Here is a 20,988-nt window from a genome sequence, read left to right as displayed (position 1 = left end):
TTCACACTAATAATGGGTGGTGGTTATTTATCAACATGTATAAATGTGAACTTCCTTCATTTTATGTTTGCTGTGTGTTTGTGCTGTTTTTAGTTCAGATAAAAAGTCCATCAAGCTAACGTTAGCAGCACAACACATGAGAGCAGACAAGTCTGTAAAGTTTTCCCAAGTATTCAAGTATTTCACTCTTGGTAAAGTGAGCGAGGTACTAAAACTTAAAGCTCTATAAACTGTACAGATAAAATGTTTGTTGTTATCAAAGGTTACTGTGTTTTATTCTCTAGTATCAGAAAAACTCACTTTGCTAATCGAGCAGCACATCACTTCATGATTACCAATATACACAGTTTGTTATTTTCAGTTGCTTCATATAAAACTGAATGTAGAGTGTATAAGACTGTAAATGCAAATGTTGGACTGTAAAACTGTTTAGAGGATTATTATGAGAAGAAAAACAACATATTAATTAATATGAGCAGCAATTAATTTTTAGATTTCTTGTCACGCTGATCATCATGTACATCATGTCATGTTTTTACCTTTCCCAAGACAGTTGATCTGTAATCAATAACAATATTTAAACTGAAAAGTTTGGACTGATTTTAAGTTAACTTTGTTATTATCAGCACATACATATACACAGCATAATACACAGCAGTGTCTTCAGGCTGCACATTCTGTCCATTTAGAGTCACTGTGTTACTAGAAGAGTCTAAGTTGATACTGAACTTGTTATTCAGTGAATCTTTGTAGTATGAAGCTCCAGTATATTTCGATCCAATCCACTCCAGTCTTTTTCCAGCAGCCTGTCTGATCCATGCAGCATAAATATTTCCACCAAACCCTGAATATGTGCAGGTCAGTCTGTGAGATTCTCCAGGTCTTTTAACTGCTGGTTCAGACTCAGTCAGTGTTTGACCCTCAGTACCTACAGACAGTTAAACAGCTCATTAGTTACTGTAATGCAGCCATATTGTCTTTGTAGCAGCTCACATCTCTGGAAACAATATGTGTTAAATCATCATTTGACATCATGATTAAAATGTTCATATAGTTATGACTTTTACAAGGTGCTTTTTTCCCCAAAATTAGATTTATTTATTTATCCTGCTCAGCAGCATTTGCTGATTCAATCATATTCTGGTTATATCATGCATGAAATATATTCTCACTACTTGCTGGGAAATTTCAATGATGGGAACATTATTAATCATTGTTGTTGTAGAAAAGCACATGTTAAATGTAACACTGAGAAACAAGAAGTCACAAACCACAACATCAACTGTTTCTTTCATAGTGTTCATGCATGTGTGTGTGTTTAGAGGCTCTGTCATTCTCTCCTTAGTTAGTGTCATCTGACTTCATGTGTTCTGCTGCCACCTGCAGGTCTTTGTAGACAAATGTTGTGTGGAGTTTTTGTAAAGCCTCTCTGCTTCTTTTAACCAGTGTGTGTCTCTGGCACAGTAATACACAGCAGAGTCCTCTGGCTGCACATTCTGTCCATTTAGAGTCACTGTGTTGCTGGAAGAGTCTAAGTCGATACTGAACTTGTTCTTCAGTGAATCTTTGTAGTATGTTGTGGATCCAGCTCTCATTCCAATCCACTCCAGTCTTTTCCCTGCAGGCTGTCTGATCCAAGCTGTGTAGTGGCTGCTAACAGAATAAGAGACCTGACAGGTGATGGTCAGACGTTGACCTGGCTGCACAGTCACAGAGGCTGGCTGTGTCAACTGTTCACACTTCACACCTGTTAAAAAAAGAAAATGTTTTGTAACAAATGATCAAGTTCTGCTGCAAAAGAAGAACTGTTGACTTTGACAAATCCAGAGAGACTCACATCCAGCTGCCAACAGCAGCAGCAGAGCTACAGAAAACATGGTTTATGTTGAAAGTGACGTGCTGTGAACTCCACTGACAGCCTGATGGCAAGTTTTTATAGCTGAGTAACAAGGAAGGTCAGTGAGTTTGCATAGAATCAAACATATGAAGCATCAATGTTGGTCTAACTGGAGCCAATAGAAGAGTCTGTTGACTGTTATTATATCTGCAGAGTGAAAACATGCCTGCAAATCACCTCTGCTTTACATGTGATATTTGAATTTCATTACACACTCAGTCTTTAACATTTTCAAAATATTCCTGCATTTACAGAAATGAAACAACTGTTAACTTTGCTTTAACTGTGAACTTTTAATAACTGAATGTTGTATTGACAACAATTCAGTGTTCAAACATTGTGTAGCTTCTTGTATAAATCCAAGCAATGATTAAGATCATTTTTACTATTTATAATGTAAATTTTAATGTGAATCATGGATTGTAGAAACATATTCATTAAAATCAGCATTGCATCAACAAGACTGGCTGCATATATTTGAGACAGATATTCTGACTAATAAAATTCATAACATGCAAGAAAAGTGGGCATGTAATTGATTACAAGTCTATTCACAGACGATTACAAATCATATGATAGATACATTTGAAACATTAGTAGCTAAATTTAATAAATTTCACAATCATTTTTTCTTTAAGTATTTACAAATAAATAAGTATTTCATGAAACAGCAGAGAGAAGAACAGAGTCAGAGAAATGAGGGGTCACTCAAATTTTTGAGGAAAAAAGTAAAAAAAAAGAAAGTGAAAAAAGTAAAATCTCAAAATTGCTTAATCTGGCCAGGCGTCATAAGACGCCAGATTTCATAAGAAATTCAGTTCATTTACTTACACCTAGACTAACTCTTATTGGGGAGGTTAAGGTAAAAAAACAGTTTGGAAAATCTATTAAAAAAATAAAACCTAAAGGGAGAATCCCCCACAAGCAGCACCGACATGTGAAACATGTTAGATTTGAAGAGATCTTGATCAATTTACTTGTTCTCATTCTGTGTTGAAGCAATCAAGAAGTTATATCTTTTCACAGAATATACTTTATTAATGGGGTTGATAAAATCTTGGTATAAGAACTGTGAGATATATGAAGATATTAATTTTCATTATGGTATCCTGGTGAATAACTGACTGTTTTGATTCAGCATGATTGTTTAAGATTTATTTTAACTTTAGATATTTGTTTTACTGATCATTTTTCAAATCATCTCAAGTAAATTGAGTAAATTGTAAATGATTGATTGATGTGATATGCTTGCTATTGTTATATTTACATTTTAAAACAGATAAAGACAACTGGTTTGTCACATAAAACAGCATATTCTGCACTATGGTACGGCCTTAAACCTGAATTATATCCCATGTGAGTTTACTTATTATTACCTCTTGAAGTGTTTCACTACTGATTCCTACTGATTTGCACTTGTATTCTTTATATATATATATATATATATATATATATATATATATATATATATATATACATATATATATATATATATATGTATATATGTCAGTATAAGGTCAGTATATGGCATATGGCACACAATATATATATATATATATATAGCCATACTACTGACCTTATTATATGCAATTATTACCATGTGGATTATTGATTCAGCCTGACAGCTGTTGTGTGTCTTACAGTATCTTAGTGTGGGACTTCTTAGTCCCAAATGGAGGACTGTAGTGGCATATTTTCACATCATGATGTTCATCCAGCATTGCTACATTGTGTTGTTTGGGAAGGACAGTTGTGGTGCTGTGCTTGGCACCAGGATCATTATCACCATCCTTAACTTGATACTTTTTGGTATTTTCCCAGGGAATGTTTGAGTAAGATCTGTTTACACCGCAGGCCAGCTGTGCTTTTCTTTTTATAAAAAAAAACATGTGACTAAACCACACAAACATAAGGGAAGTAGCAATTTGCTAGAATATGAATTATGCTAAGGCCAAATAATGAGAACACTAAATACACGGGAATGTTTGGATGTGAGCTGAAAGTTTAAAGTGGGAGGAGGCTCTAAACTGGTATATAATAGTGTTTTGAGCCCCTTTCTTCAGTCTAACCCCTGGTTTGACTCATGCTTGTTGATTTTTCTACACCAGAGAGATCAATAAACTTTGTATGGCAGAACTTGTTGCTCCTCCAGTGATTCTTCCAGATTTTTCCTGATTTTTCCTGATCCTTCCTTTAATGATGGTCTGAACTTTTAAAATAAGAGTGATAACTGTGTTTTTTTTAATAAGATTGATAAGGTGTTGTGGCGCTAAGCCCAGACCTTACTGGCCCATCTTCTGACGACTTTTTGTCATGACACAACCATCAAGAATGTTGCTTTCTATAATGTTTACAGTTTGTTTCACGTTTTCAAATAATTAAAACACACTTTAAATATGATGCAAGCTCTTTTCCTGAGAGAATTCATTTACTGTCAGCACCTCCTCTATCATTCAAGCACAGCTTTTTAGGATTTGTAGCATTTATTCATTTGCTCACTTACTGTTTTTTTATCACAAACAGAAAGACAAACAGAGAAACGTGGAGTCTCTGGAGAAAAACAGCTGCTCAGGAGATGTGACAAAATGCAAAAGACACATCTGAGTGTGGACTTGAGGGTCAGTCAGTTAAGATCAATGAGAACAAGACCAGATCTGAGCGTCTCCTTATAGGAACAGGTTTGAAAAAAACTTGACACTCACTGCCCTCTACTGAGTTTATACAGGAAACTGCAACAATATTTTTCACCCTCATACTGAGGCTCCCTTTAGATTCCACATCAGACATTACTGTCTCTTGAAATGTTTTAGTATTTGTTGTAGTTTAATTTCAGCAAACAGATGTTGTGTTGTCTTTGGCCCTTTTATCAACAAGTGATATTTATTTATATATTGATATTAATTTCTGGGATTAAATAATGTAAAACAGTATACATAATATAATAAAATATAATAAATACAATACAATATAAAAATAAAATGTACACAGTTTTATAGAAATAAATAAATAATAATAAAGGTAATAAATAAAGGTACTTCATACAGGCTCTACCAGCCTGAGAGATGAGTCCTGTAGGATTTTGTACAGCTGCTCAACCAACTCCAGTCACTGTGAGTCTCGAGCACAATAATAAACAGCAGAATCTTCAGTCTTCAGACTGTTCATCTGCAGATACACCTGCTGTCTGCTGTTGTCTCTGGAGATGGTAAACCGACCCTGAACTGACTGAGAGTAGAAGATGCTACCACCACTACTGATATAAGCAACCCACTCCAGTCCTTTTCCAGGAGCCTGTCTGATCCAATGCATGCTGTAGCCACCAAAGTTAAATCCAGAGGCTGTACAGGTCAATCTGTGAGATTCTCCAGGTCTTTTAACCACTGGTTCAGATTCTGTCAGAGTCTGACCATCAACACCTGTCAAGAGGATGAAGAAACATCACATGAAATACGCTGATGACACAAATAAAAACACTATAAAACTGAAGTCAATGAATATTTTCACCTGTCCAGCAGATAGTTAAAAGCAGCAGTCCTGTCCTATAGTCCATCATGTTAAACTGTGTGTCCACTGTTCTCTGTCCTCCTCTCTGCAGTCAGATAAGTAGAGGTGGAAGACATCTGAGTTTTGCATTGACTCCTCCTCACAGGGAGGAAACAGTTTGTTCAGATTTGGATTTGTTACTAAAGTTTAAGAATGAATATTAGCTGTAATATTTTGCTAAAAGTCACAATCAAACAATCAAATAACAAACCAACAAAAAAGACTCCTCTACCAGGGAGGTACTGAAGAGCTGCATGTTGAAAGGTGAAATTATCATAAAATATGTGGCCAAATTGTTAATAAACCACCAGTACACACTTATCAGTTCAACCCAAATCAAAACTGTTCTGCAACACTCAAATTTACTTATTCACAAGAAGCTGAGGAGACTTAAACCACACACTAAAACACATGCAGTGTCTCTACCACTCTACTCCACTTTAACACAGCAGAAAACCTCACAAGAAAAATAACAGAAAATGTCCCATTCAATGGTTAGTTAAAGTCACACTCAATCTGATAAGTCTATAACTACAAGAAACTAAAAAATACAACAATGCATGCAATTTGAAAAATAATATAGACCTGAACACAAAACCTGAACCTCACTCCCAGCTGTAAACATACAGGTGACTGGAATTTAAACAGACAACCATGTTAATATTGAAAGGACAAAAAACTAGTTAAAACATCTACATTATGACTGATGTGTCTAAAAAAGTCGATTCACTAACTATTATTTATCATATCTTTAATAATATGAACTAAAATAAGTATTGCATGCGTGTCACCATTAAAATCATGCCTTTAACATTTTCTCTTTCTGAAAAAGAGAACTGGACCTGAGATATTTAATAAAACTGAGGAAATAAAATCCATGAATCCTCCAAGTCAGCTGTTATAACGATTGTCTGGCATGATTCAGTTTGAGTCAAATGTCAGTCAGTATTAACAACTCAACCACATTACTTAAACAAACATGTTAATCTTAGCTTAGATATTTGATCTCCAATGTTCATTCAAATTAGTTAAAATTAAATCATAATTCATCTTGGTATCTGTTTCTCATTAGTCTCTTTGAGCATGATGGGTGGGAAATCATAACATTTACAATCATATAAATAATCTACAGTTTTACTCTGATTACTAACATTTAATAACATTTATGAAAACTGCTGTATTTTCATTTCATAACGTCATACTGTGCAAAGTTTCAGTGTTTTCTGGTTTATAGGCATTTCACCTTCTAATTATGTTCTGATCAAGTCAAACTTTCTGTCTGATCAAATGTTTTTCATCTTATTTTTCTTTTCAAACTAAATTCATGTCATTTATGGTGGAATTATGAGGCAATGACAATTTAGTTTTTCAAAGCTAATGCTTTGAACAATACCTTATAATATCATGAAGAAAAACACAAATATTCACTATTTTAAAGTAGAAATAATTTCTTATCAATATAGGAAAAAATATCAATTTTCCTATAAAGTTGTCAGTGTTTGAAAGGTGTAAAGTTGTTGTTCCTTGAGATGTTTGACATTTGAGAAAATTTAGCACAGAGCTCCCTCTACAGGTTCAAAAAAGGAACAGTTCATTCAAGTCATTCAAGGCTCTGTTACACATTCAAGTATATTTGGAAGCAGATGAGAACAAATGATATTATAAATCATTTATTTTTACCACTACCACTCTTTTCTGAGTCAAACAGCGTTTCTACAGAAAAATGTAAAAAAAAAAATCTTTATTTGTATTTAATGTTAGTGGGACAGACAGATTATTTCAGTTTCTGTGTTCAGGAAAATGTCTCCACAAGTAAAGAGACTCAGAAAAAGCTTTTTTCCTCAGACCACTGCTCTGACCTCTGTGTGTCCTCAGTCTTGTCCAGCACTTTGTCCTCTGTGAAACATTTGTACATCCCTGCTCATTTGATATCTTGGTTAAAGTTAGTACAAAATGTTATTGTATATGTGATTCTTATCATCCTTCATTGCACTCAGGCCTTTTCAGCACAGCCTGAAGCGTTTAACACCCTGCATTTCACCATTAACATTGTGTGGGTATGTTGTAAATGAATCCTTTGAATCTTGAAAAATATTTTTCTGGCTGTATATTTAACTGAAAATCCTACTGCACTGATATCATATTTGTGTGGGGGATCGAAACATTTATCTTCTCAGATAATAATCTTAAAATGTTCATAAAAGAGTAAGTTCACCGTTTCATTGTTAATGTTAAAATTATTTGCACACATGTAATTATGAATCGATATATTGAGTCTATCTTAGTGTCTCTTTGCATGAAACAGTCTTTTAACATGTCATGATTGTAACGTCTTCTCAGCATCATAATACACTGATACAAAATGTTCAAATGAATCATGTCCTTGTTGTGAGGGAAAGTCAAACTTCTCAAAGGTTGTTTTACATTTCAAGTCAAATAAATTTAAATACTCAACTAACAACTTCTCTGTTAGGAAGTAACTGGCCTCGCATATTAATCTGTTTTAATCTATTTTTGAAAATCTCCCCAAAAAGTTAAAAAGAAAAAAAATAGTTGAAAGCAAAATCATGTGAATATTAGGAGTTTTTCTGCAGCTTGGAGGTTTGAAGTTTTACATTACAGTAAAGACAAACAGAGAATCTTGCTGCTCAGATACTGAAAACCTGATAAAGAAAAAACAAAAAACTGCCTGCTTCAGGTCAGAAGAAACTTATACTAGTGTAAAATGAGGGTTCATAAGTATCAACAGCCTTAGCTATCAAACAAGATCAGATCTACTGTTTTATATCTCAGAGAGCACACACAACATGAGACAATTTAACAAGGCCATGAATGAATCAACAGCAAACAGACCTCATGTAAAGGATGATGATTTACAATTTTCTTCTCTTAAACATCAACAGAAACCCTTCAATCCTTCCTAAACACAAACATGTACAAATATGTTTCACCACAAGCATTAAAGGATTTAGTTCTGCATTCATGATTAAAATAACTTCAGAGTGAAAAAAATTTGTTCACTGTCTATAATATACAGCAGAATAAAGTAAAGCAGTATTGTAGTAATATAAAATAAATAAAAGATCTGATGAGAGTTTCTGGCTTCAACTTTTATATTTAAAATGGACCTGCTAAATAACTAAACTAAATCATGTCTAACCTGAGTGTTGATTAATGTTTGTTGACTTTATACAGCTTGTTTACTTTTGTACATTTGTTTCTTTGTAACTTTTTAAATCCTGTGTTGTTGTTGTTTTATTTTTGTAAAACTGAATGCAGGAAACAAGAAACATTGTTGATGTCGAGCACCGAGAAGATGAGGATTTTGTACAGCTGCTCAACCAACTCCAGTCACTGTGAGTGTCGAGCACAATAATAAACAGCAGAATCTTCAGTCTTCAGACTGTTCATCTGCAGATACACCTGCTGTCTGCTGTTGTCTCTGGAGATGGTAAACCGACCCTGAACTGACTGAGAGTAGTAGATGTAGCTACTGCCATCACTGCTGATATAAGCAATCCACTCCAGTCCTTTTCCAGCAGCCTGTCTGATCCATGCAGCATCAATATCACTACTGAACCCTGAATATGTTCAGGTCAGTCTGTGAAATTCTCCAGGTCTTTTAACTGCTGGTTCAGACTCAGTCAGTGTTTGACCCTCAGTACCTACAGACAGTTAAACAGCTCATTAGTTACTGTAATGCAGCCATATTGTCTTTGTAGCAGGAGGTTTGTCAGAAAAACACTCATTGTTCTTACCTGCCCAGTTAATAGACAGGATGAGAAAAACAAGCAAATAATCAGGTGTGATCATTGTAAAAGCCAGTTGTCTCTGTCCAGTCTACAGTGTGTATGTCAGTGATTTAGTCTCTGTCCTTCACTCTGCAACACATATGTAGAGATGGAAGAGATCAGAGTTTTGCATTGACTCCTCCTCCTCACACAGAAACACAACACATCTCACATCTCTGGAAACAATATTTATTTAGATTATCATTATATATTATGATTATATTTATGATTTTCATAGAAATGATCATTTCAAGTTATCCAGTGGTAATTTGTATTTTTATCCAAATTAGATGTATTTCTTTATTCTGCTCAGCAGCATTTGGTTCATTTGTATACTGGTTGTTTCATGCATGAATGTCCAAATATATTCTCAACACCTGCTGAGAAACAAGAAGTCACAAACCACAACATCAACTGTTTCTTTCATAGTGTTCATGCATGTGTGTGTGTTTAGAGGCTCTGTCATTCTCTCTTTAGTTAGTGTCATCTGACTTCATGTGTTCTGCTGCCACCTGCAGGTCTTTGTAAACAAATGTTGTGTGGAGTTTTTGTAAAGCCTCTCTGCTTCTTTTAACCGGTGTGTGTATCTGGCACAGTAATACACAGCAGAGTCCTCTGGCTTTAAGTTGGACAGTCTCAGATACACCATGCTGTTGCTGTCATCTCTACTGATTTCTGCACGTCCTTGCACACTGCTGGCATAAGTGTTTCTGCTGGCATCGGAGAAGCCGTTCCCGATCACTTCAAGTCCTTTTCAGATCCCCTGCAGGAGAGACTGAGAGTCTCAAACTGACATTTTACATTTTTTTTCAAATAATCATAAAAATGAAATAATATGGCAGATGTGTATCTGATATGGTAATAATTTAATTAAATTCATTGATTTCGTGTTTTATTTTTGTATAAAATATAAGAGCTTTTACTCAAGAATCCCAGAAAATGTTTCTTACTGCAGGATTAGTGTTTCATGGTTCTTCAATCACAGGTTCCACATCATTTACAGACATTACTTTGTCTAAATTTACAGACATGTTCAGTAACTGTAGAAGTTGATTCTCAGCTTTTTTTTTTTTTTTTTTTGGGTGGGAGGGGGGGTATCCTTTTGTGTATACAATATATGGGATGTAGACGATAGAATATAAAACAATAAATGACAAGATTAATGTAAAGAAACGATAGTGGAAAGAGGTATATATTATAAATACTATAACATAGAATTTCATGATATTATCAACCCAGTACAGATAAGTATGGCACAATAACGACAAAAGTAAAATAATAACATAACTCTAACCCTCTATCAGTTTACTAAAGATGAGTCCTGTAGGATTTTGTACAGCTGCTCAACAAACTCCAGTCACTGTGAGTGTCGAGCACAATAATAAACAGCAGAATCTTCAGTCTTCAGACTGTTCATCTGCAGATACACCTGTTGTCTGCTGTTGTCTCTGGAGATGGTAAACCGACCCTGAACTGACTGAGAGTAGTATTTATAACTACCACCACCACTGCTAATCCAGGCAACCCATTCCAGTCCTTTTCCAGGAGCCTGTCTGACCCAGGCCATCCAGTAGTCACTGAAAGTGAATCCAGAGGCTGTACAGGTCAATCTGTGAGATTCTCCAGGTCTTTTAACCACTGGTTCAGATTCTGTCAGAGTCTGACCATCAACACCTGTCAAGACAAATGATATGTGTGTCATTTGTTATGTTGCTGAGAAAATTGAAAATATGTCAAATGAAGATCACTGAATATCTTCACCTGTCCAGCAGATAGTTAAAAGCAGCAGTCCTGTCCTATAGTCCATCATGTTAAACTGTGTGTCCACTGTTCTCTGTCCTCCTCTCTGCAGTCAGATAAGTAGAGGTGGAAGACATCTGAGTTTTGCATTGACTCCTCCTCACTGGGAGGAAACAGCTGGATCAGATTATGTTATTAAAATCTATGAATACATATACATTATAAATTGTTGATTGTACTTGAATGTCTCTATTCTTTTTTTTTCCTTTTTTTTTTTTTGGTGAAACTAGAATGAATGTTTTATGACGCGTCCGTACAGTCGGTCCAAATGTAAAATGTTTCTGACACATTTCAAATTGAGTAACTTGTTCATCAACATTAACACAGCAGTGGAATAACATCACACAGTCACAAATGTAAGCTGAGTGAGGCACTAAAACTTTGTTCTATAAGCTGTATATAAAATGTTTATTGTAGTGTTATTAAAGGTTATTGTGTTATATTGTTTAGTATCAGAAAAAGTCAATTTGCTAATTTGCTAATAGTGTTTTACCAACAGTAGATGGCACTCAGCATGTCTGCAATTTGGCAGGCAGTGCTGCTGTAAGAGGCTAAGCAATGTGCTGCTGTGGACAGGAAAAGCAGCAGACTGATTTTAGCCACAGGAAGGCACAGCTAAAACAAATCAATATCAGTTTTATTTAGAAAATTTTCACTGCTTTACCTTGCTGTTAAACAGAACTTTCCAATGGGAAACCACCATATTCATTATAAAGTGTTTCAATATATGTAGATCAGTGTTTACATGGATCAGTTGTTTACATCATGAGACCAGGTGAAAATATTTACCATCATCAGTAGTTGTGTTAATGTCACAATCAAACCACCTCTGTTCTGTCTTGATGTTACTTCTATCATCATTCTTCATCATCATCAGTCCAAGTATGAACCTCAGTCAGTCCAAGACTGCCCTCTAGAGGTTTGAAAGACTAAATGTTATTTTTCAGTTGGTGCATCAACTGTGACTCCACCTTGTTCAAAACATCAGAAAAACAAGACCAACATGGAAAAAGACATGATATTATCTTCTTGTTTACAGAGTTGGTTCAACAGTCTGAACTCATTCAACCTGTGGATGTTGGATTCTGTCACTTTCTGCTGAGAGACACCAACTTGTTTGTGTTTCTGAATCTACTTCCACTCTGAATGGTGACAAAATGATTTCACTGCAGTCACTTCACTGTTTTCTTTTTCTTTAACAAACACGTGTTTGTTAGAAATGTTCATGTTTGGTGTAAAGTTGAGTGCTTGGAGTCACTGACACGCGTCATTAAACTAGTGATGTTGTAAAATTATAACAATATTTTTGTGCTTATAAAAATATGTATTGTTGTTAATTAGGGGTCGTGAAAAAAAACAATTATTAATTAATCGCGATTATGTTATGGACGAGTATGAATCGATAATTACATTTTCAAAAATCGATTATTTTTTGCATTATTTTATTTTGCAAAAATGTTATCCCGCGGTCAACAGAAGTTGAACGTCATGCGAGCGTGCCCTGTTCCAATTCACAAGTGCGTGCAACGGCCAGAGCGAGTGAATGTTAAATATGGAGAACAACCCCTCTGACTTGTTTTGACGTGTTGAGTTTTTGTACAGAGTTTCTTCCTCCTGTGTCACTGTGAGTGTCGAGCACAATAATAAACAGCAGAATCTTCAGTCTTCAGACTGTCCATCTGCAGATACACCTGCTGTCTGCTGTTGTCTCTGGAGATGGTAAACCGACCCTGAACTGACTGAGAGTAGTAGATGCCACTACTATCAGTGAAAATAAAAGCGATCCACTCCAGTCCTTTTCCAGGAGCCTGTCTGATCCAGCCCATCTCATAGCTGCTGAATGAAAATCCAGAGGCTGTACAGGTCAATCTGTGAGATTCTCCAGGTCTTTTAACCACTGGTTCAGATTCTGTCAGAGTCTGACCATCAACACCTGTCAAGACAAAAGATATGTGTTATTTGTTATGTTGCTGAGAAAAATGAAAATATGTCAAATAAAGATCAGTGAATATTTTCACCTGTCCAGCAGATAGTTAAAAGCAGCAGTCCTGTCCTATAGTCCATCATGTTAAACTGTGTGTCCACTGTTCTCTGTCCTCCTCTCTGCAGTCAGATAAGTAGAGGTGGAAGACATCTGAGTTTTGCATTGACTCCTCCTCACAGGGAGGAAACAGCTGGATCAGACTCACATCTGTTCCTTAAATGTGTGAATATATATTCATTATAAAGTGTTGATAAAAGTCACAATCACACAACTAGGGACATTCATTACATGTAGATCAGTGTTTACATGGATCAGTTGTTTACATCATTAGACCAGGTAGAAATATTTCCCATTATCAGTATTTGTGTTAATGTTATATGAAACCAATCAAACCACCTCTGTTCTGTCTTGATGTTACTTCTATCATCATTCTTCTTCATCATCTGTGCAAGTATGAAACTCAGTCAGTCCAAGATTGCCCTCTAGAGGTTTGAAAGACTAAATGTTATTTTTCAGTTGGTGCATCAACTGTGACTCCACCTTGTCCAAAACATCAGAAAAACAAGACCAACATGGAAAAAGACATGAGCAAGGATCAAGAATGTTTCCTTCTATAAACCATGTTCACAGTGGGTTCAGCACATTTTCAAATGATTAAAACCCACTTAAAATTTGATGTGAATTGTTTTCCTGAGAGAATTTATTTACTGTCAGCAGCTTCTACATCACATTCATGATTAACTTCAAACATACAAACACATGTAAACAGAAACACAGTGACAGCAGCCAGGATCATGTAAATACATGAAAACTTCAGTTTGATGCTGCTGGTTTGAATAAAGGGCTTCAAGACTCTGGAGGAAAACATAATGTTTCTATAGTTTACCATTATCCCATCACAGCTGTACACTGGAACAATGTTTGAAGTCATATTTTGTACATGTAATGTCACTGTATGTATGAGTGTTAATGTTGATGTGTTTGTTTAAAATGGTTGATTGCATGTGTGTAAAGGTAAAGTAGATCAATGCAAACAGTAACATGAAGCTGGTAAAGAGGAGAATGGGGGTCAGGAGGGAATTTTTTGCCCTCACTTGTATTGATCAAGATATTAATTGATGGATTGATTGATGCATTAATGGAATAACTTAGTGTTTGAGCAGTTTACCAATTTTATGAGAGACTAGTGTCTCTCAAAGGGGGAATATATGGTAGTGGTCAGAATGTAATGTCAGATCAATATATTATAGCATGTTGTCATATCCTATTACAAAACAACAGTGTTACTGTCTCTGTGTGTCATGAAGGTTCTGTGACCTCGAGGTTATTGACTTCAACAGACTATGATGCAACACATAAGAACAACAAAATAATGAAGTGTCTGTGGACGAGGTTCTCAGAAATGATCAATCAAGGAAATATCTGAGGTCAATCAAGGACACACACACACACATGCACATACACACTTATATACAGGTGAGACTTTAAAATAATATTATTACTCTCTCTTTCTATTTGTCAAATAAACCACTCCTCTTATGCACTATGCTCTCATCCTGTCTCTGTCTCATCTCTGCATTGTCTCTCATGTGCCACCACACTGCTCAGGACCTGAAACCTGCGGCAGAGGATGCAAAATACTAAATACTTCAAGTTAGATGAAAAGTATAGTTTGCACTTTTCTAGGTTGTTTTTGTAAAAATTACATTTAGTTCAGTGTGTTTTTTGGAAATATAAATATACTGATGTGTGACTCACTTTAGATTTTACATAATTTACATTAATGTGTCTTAATTTGCAAAAACTTTGTGGTTGTAGTAGTTTAATTTCAGCAAAATCATGCTGTTTTTTGCCTTTTTTTTAATCAATGAGTCATCTTTATTGTGTTTTTATGAGTTTAATATTTAGTTATGATATTCTTTAATATAGAAATTTGAAGAAAATAAAATATTTCATGCTTGAGCTTCACTAGCCTGAAATATGAGTCCTGTAGGATTTTGTACAGCTGCTCAACCAACTCCAGTCACTGTGAGTGTCGAGCACAATAATAAACAGCAGAATCTTCAGTCTTCAGACTGTTCATCTGCAGATACACCTGCTGTCTGCTGTTGTCTCTGGAGATGGTAAACCGACCCTGAACTGACTGAGAGTAGTAGATGAGGCTACTGGTGTACATAGAAGCAAGCCACTCCAGTCTATGAATACATATTCATTATAAAGTGTTGATAAAAGTCACAAACAACTAAAAACGGGACATTCCAGGAAATGTCTGGATTTCCGTTTTTGGTAAAACTGGAGAATAAATATTACTGTAATCTCTCAGAGTCCATTTCTGCATGTTCTAATGTAATTTGTGCAGCAGATTAGTTAACAATAACATTGTGAGTCAGACAGACAAGACACTTTTTGAAAAATAGCTCCTGTATTAAATATTATTAATACTGTTATATATTATAAATGAAGTTTTATAACAAGATTCAGGAACAAAGACCACGCCTCAGACGGATTCATTTCTGTACTATGAGTACTTAAGCACACCTCATCTGTTTCCTCACCCTTTGACTCTGTTTCCACATCCCTCCCTCCCCGACCCCCTCTTTTTCTTCTCTCTTTGCCTGAATACAGGAACCGGGGGTCTCCATACACCAGGAGTCTGAGAGAGACGGTACCCTCACCCAGAGTCTCAACCCTGCCTGGTTCCATTCTGTCTTCCAGCCACCAGCCGACTCCACCAAACCCATCCATCCATCCATCCAACTCAAACCCCTCATCCTCTCCACCACTTCTTCCCATCTCTCACCCCTCATCCAACAACCCCCAATCCCTCACCCCTCATCCCATATCCCTTTACCTTCATCCTCTCCCTCCATCCCTCAAACCATAACCCCTTCCTCCTTCCCTCCTTACCTCCAACCTGCACCCCCTTCCAGACCACTACTTCATCATCCAAGCTCTCCTCCATCCATCATAACCAATAAACTGTTTATATGTAAATCTACATTGGTGTGGTCTTTGTTAGTGAATAATAAAAGGTGTTATATTCCTTTGACTTTTTCATTGTTAAATGTGTCTGTCTTTACTGTAACAGTGAGCTGGTGTTGAAATCATTAGTGGTCTGAGGGCTCCTCCTCTGGTGGCTTCATGTTACAAGTGTTCAGACACTGAGGGGTTTTTGTTCAGGTCTACTGATGGTTTGTCTTATTGTGTGTCTCTGGCACAGTAATACACAGCAGTGTCTTCAGGCTGCACATTCTGTCCATTTAGAGTCACTGTTTTACTGGAAGAGTCTAAGACGATACTGAATTTGTTTTTCAGTGAATCTTTGTAGTATGAGTATCCAGTACTTTTCATTCCAATCCACTCCAGTCTTTTCCCTGCAGGCTGTCTGATCCATTGTGTGCGATAGCTGCCTAAAGAATATGAGACCTGACAGGTGATGGTCAGACGTTGACCTGGCTGCACAGTCACAGAGAGGCTGGCTGTGTCAACTGTTCACACTTGACACCTGTGGAGGAAAACATGTTGAATATTGAATCAGTGTAATAACAGTGATCAGTCAGTGTGCTGTGATCAGACTGTCAGTGTCTCTGCCTCAGTGAGACTCACAGGATCCAGCAGCCAGCAGCAGCAGCAGAGCTACAGAGAACATGGTTGGTATTGAAGGTGATCTGATGGGAGCTTCTCTTCTTCTGCTGCAACTGACAGCATGATATCAAGTCTTTATATCAGACTGTGAGGAAGTTCACTTTGCATAGAGAAGGACACTGACAGACTATAAAAGAAGGATCAACTGTCCTGTCACAAGCAGTCATAGCTTAGAACTGTGTTGTGAATATTTATTTTGCCTCACATGTAATAATAATATATATATTTTTTAAAATGAGTTTTATAATTCACAGACTTTCTAACATTAGTTAACAAAAGCAAATGAAAACATAATTTTTTCACACAGACAGAATATGTATTGTTTCCAGTCTCAGCTACATGTTGGAGAACAGCAATTTAACAGTTTTATTGAGATTTTGTTTTCCTGAGTGTGTTCATGATGTTGAATGTTAAATTCTGTTAATGTGAAGAGCAGAAAGTAAAGTTTTGACTTGTTTTGACATGTTGAGTTTTTGTACAGAGTTTCTTCCTCCTGTGTCACTGTGAGTCTCGAGCACAATAATAAACAGCAGAATCTTCAGTCTTCAGACTGTTCATCTGCAGATACACCTGCTGTCTGCTGTTGTCTCTGGAGATGGTAAACCGACCCTGAACTGACTGAGAGTAGCGTTTGCTGCTACTATCATAGTTGATATAAGCGATCCACTCCAGTCCTTTTCCAGGAGCCTGTCTGATCCAGTGCATGCTGTAGTCACTGAATGTGAATCCAGAGGCTGTACAGGTCAATCTGTGAGATTCTCCAGGTTTTTTAACCACTGGTTCAGATTCTGTCTGAGTCTGACCATCAACACCTGTCGAGACAAAAGATATGTGTGTCATTCTTTATGTTGCTGAGAAAAATGAAAATATGTCAAATAAAGATCAGTGAATATTTTCACCTGTCCAGCAGATAGTTAAAAGCAGCAGTCCTGTCCTATAGTCCATCATGTTAAACTGTGTGTCCACTGTTCTCTGTCCTCCTCTCTGCAGTCAGATAAGTAGAGGTGGAAGACATCTGAGTTTTGCATTGACTCCTCCTCACAGAGATGAGTGAACTGGACTGTACAGTATTTGGGTTTCAGTTTTGTATTTGTTGAAACTGGAGAATCAATATTCATTGGTCCAAGTAAGTCTATTTACAGTTTGTAAAACCTGTTTAAATTTTATTTGGCTCAAATGTTTTTTTAAAGATTATTTTTTGGGCTTTCTTTATTTTGATAGTAACAGCTGAAGATATGTCAGGAAAGGGAGTAGAGAGAGAGGGGATGACATGCAGCAAATGGGCTGCAGGCGGGAATTAAACCGGCAGCCACTGCAGAGGACTGACAGCCTCAATACATGGTGCACACGCCATACAAACTGAGATATAGGGGTGCTCGCTTGGCTCAAATGTCTAAGAGTGTTAACACCATGGTCACATTTGGAACCTTTTTTTTTTCTTGGCATCATGGTTTCTCATTACTTCCTGTAAGAATACTGGAAATAAGATCAGCTAAATAATCTACAGTATTCTTATTTGACCACTGATGTCCACCAGCACTTTTGGAAAACTTATTTTGTTCTTAAAAACTGTCATCTCATCATGTTAAATCATCCACCCAGGTTTATAGTATATTTTTGATCAGAGTTTTTTTTAGCCTACTTGGGAATGTGACATTGGAAATGTAGTATTTAATAATGCTCTGACAGTTGAAGGAACTCTGTTTATCTACTGGGTGATGAAACAAAAAGAATAAATGTCTTTACAGTAACATTCATAGAAATCTAATGTGGACATGTCAATGTGCTTTTCCAGATGTTGAGGAAACCCAGATGTCATTCAGATCTCATTGTTGTTTGTTGTCTGTGGAGGTTTTTGTGCAGCTGCTCCACTGTCTTCACTCACTGTGTGTCTTCGAGCACAGAAGTAAACAGCAGAATCTTCTGCTGTCTTGCTCTTGACCTCCAGGTACTGAGTGCTGCTGGACACGTCTTCAGTCATGAGGAAACCACTTTGAAATGAGCTGCCATAGATAGCAGAGTTTGAACCTGTATCCATCCTCCCAACCCACTCCAGAGCTCTCCCTGCTCTCTGTCTGATCCAGTGAATAAAGTAGCTTGTCATGTCAAACCCAGATATGATACATGACATCTTGACTGTCTCTCCAGGTCTTTTCACCTCAGAGGGAGACTGGTCCAGTTTGATCTCACTCCAAACTCCTGTAAGTAAAGAAATGATGATCATTATCAAACCTGTAAATCACATGTTGGACATTTACAAAAGAAGTAAAACAGGACTGAATTTCTCACCATGGATAGAAAGTACAAATAATAAACTCCAGATAATTGTATTTTCCATTCTGTGATAAACACTGTAGCTCAGTGCTCTGTGATCTGAGTGTTTCACAAAATATATCAAAGTGTCCCAGTGTTCTGCCACAAGCTGCTGATGGTGTGTTTATAAGAGAGGAAGAGTTTGCATAGACGTCCCTCTGCAGCTTTAAAAAGACAACATGACACACATACATTTACATAAGTAGAGTCTGATTAGAGCTTCCACCATGGACAAATTACAAAAGGAAAATTTGCATTTGTGTTTTAGTAAAAATATATTCAAGTTTAGTTGTAGTTTGTTTTTAATTGAGCACAATTTAAAAAGCACAATATACAGATATATAGACTCAAAAAACACACAGAGGACTTGTTTGAAGCCTCAACCTAAATGTGGTGAAAATTTCAAGTTCTCACAATTAATGTAATGTCAATAATATAGTTGCTGTTTAAGTTATAGTTTAAGTTGATCAGATGTTATTTTCTACACCATTGCATGAAAACAGGAAAATGTTTTCCCATCTTTCTCAGACAATAATATATTATTAAAACATGTCTTTTATTGAGAGAGAATCAATCTTCACTGAGTCTCTTCTATACTGATGTTGGAACTCAAATGAGATCTATACATTAAAACACTCAACTCTTCTTCTGTCTCCCACTGACAAACTAACAGGCTGATTCAGTAAATTCATAAACAATGATTTTTATATTCTCATCAAAGAGCACTGTTGTTACTTATGTTAACTTTTAGAACATGTTGCTGGTTGTTGAGTATTTTTGCAGGTCTGTTGGTGGTTTGTATCACTGTGGCTCGACGTACACAGTAATAAACAGCTGTGTCCTCAGGCTGCACATTCTGTCCTCTTATTGTCACTGTTCCAGCTGAAGTGTCTCTGCTGGAGCTGAACTTGTTCTTCAGAGCATTATTTTGAGTAAGGCTTCCTCCTCCCCACTGGTGGAAAATCCACTCCATCGGTTTTCCTTCACACTGTCTGATCCAGCCTGTTCCATAGCTGCTATCAGTCACAGAATAACCAGAGACCCGACAGGTGATGGTCAAAGACTGTCCAGGCTGCACAACCATTGAGTCTGGCTGGATGAGATCAATACTGTTCACACCTGTGGAAACAGAAATCAACATTATCTCCATCATTTATGTGAATATTCAGTGTTTCTAATGTGTTTCTTAGTGTGAATCCACTGAAAGCTCCTCACAGGATCCAGCAGCCAGCAGCAGCAGCAGAGCTACAGAGAACATGGTTGGTATTGAAGGTGATCTGATGGGAGCTTCTCTTCTTCTGCTGCAACTGACAGCATGATATCAAGTCTTTATATCAGACTGTGAGGAAGTTCACTTTGCATAGAGAAGGACACTGACAGACTATAAAAGAAGGATCAACTGTCCTCTCACAAGCAGTCATAGCTTAGAACTGTGTTGAGAATATATATTTGGATTTGCATGGAAGAAATTTTGATTTAGTTTTATTATTCACAAAATTTCTAACATTTGTTAACAAAGTCAGATAAAAACATCACTTTTACACACATGCAAAATATTTACTGTTTCCAGTCTCAACCTCATGTTGGAGAACAGCAGAGCAGCAATAAAACTCATCTGAATGAAGCAGTTTTATTGAGATAATGTTAGTCTGAGTGTCTTCATGATGGTGAATGTTAATATTTTATAATGTGAAAAGCAGAAAGTTAGGTTTTGACTGGTTTTGACATGCTGAGTTTTTGTACAAAGTTTCTTCCTTCTGTGTCACTGTGGGTATCGAGCACAATAATAAACAGCAGAATCTTCAGTCTTCAGACTGTTCATCTGCAGATACACCTGCTGTCTGCTGTTGTCTCTGGAGATGGTAAACCGACCCTGAACTGACTGAGAGTAGTAGATGCTGCTACTGTCATATTTGATTATAGCAATCCACTCCAGTCCTTTTCCAGGAGCCTGTCTGATCCAGTTCATCCAGTAGCTGCTGAATGTGAATCCAGAGGCTGTACAGGTCAATCTG

General features: G+C 36.6%; 1 protein-coding gene across 1 annotated transcript; it reads right to left on the bottom strand.

The window, feature by feature from the left end:
• Positions 1–1,361: 1,361 nt before the first annotated feature.
• Positions 1,362–20,231, bottom strand: LOC146310003 (uncharacterized). The gene is made up of 5 exons (XM_084744220.1): positions 20,189–20,231; positions 19,709–20,092; positions 18,546–18,859; positions 1,838–1,880; positions 1,362–1,747 (listed from the first exon to the last, which is right to left on the bottom strand). The coding sequence occupies exons 1-5, from the start codon at positions 20,229–20,231 to the stop codon at positions 1,362–1,364; spliced, it is 1,170 nt and encodes a 389-aa protein (XP_084600346.1).
• Positions 20,232–20,988: the final 757 nt, after the last annotated feature.

The sequence above is a fragment of the Lutjanus erythropterus genome, chromosome 19 (assembly GCF_056507025.1).
Source record: "Lutjanus erythropterus isolate fLutEry1 chromosome 19, fLutEry1.hap2, whole genome shotgun sequence".
NCBI lineage: Eukaryota > Metazoa > Chordata > Actinopteri > Lutjaniformes > Lutjanidae > Lutjanus > Lutjanus erythropterus.
Note: the sequence above shows the minus strand (reverse complement) of the source record. Positions and strands in the feature narration are given on the sequence as shown.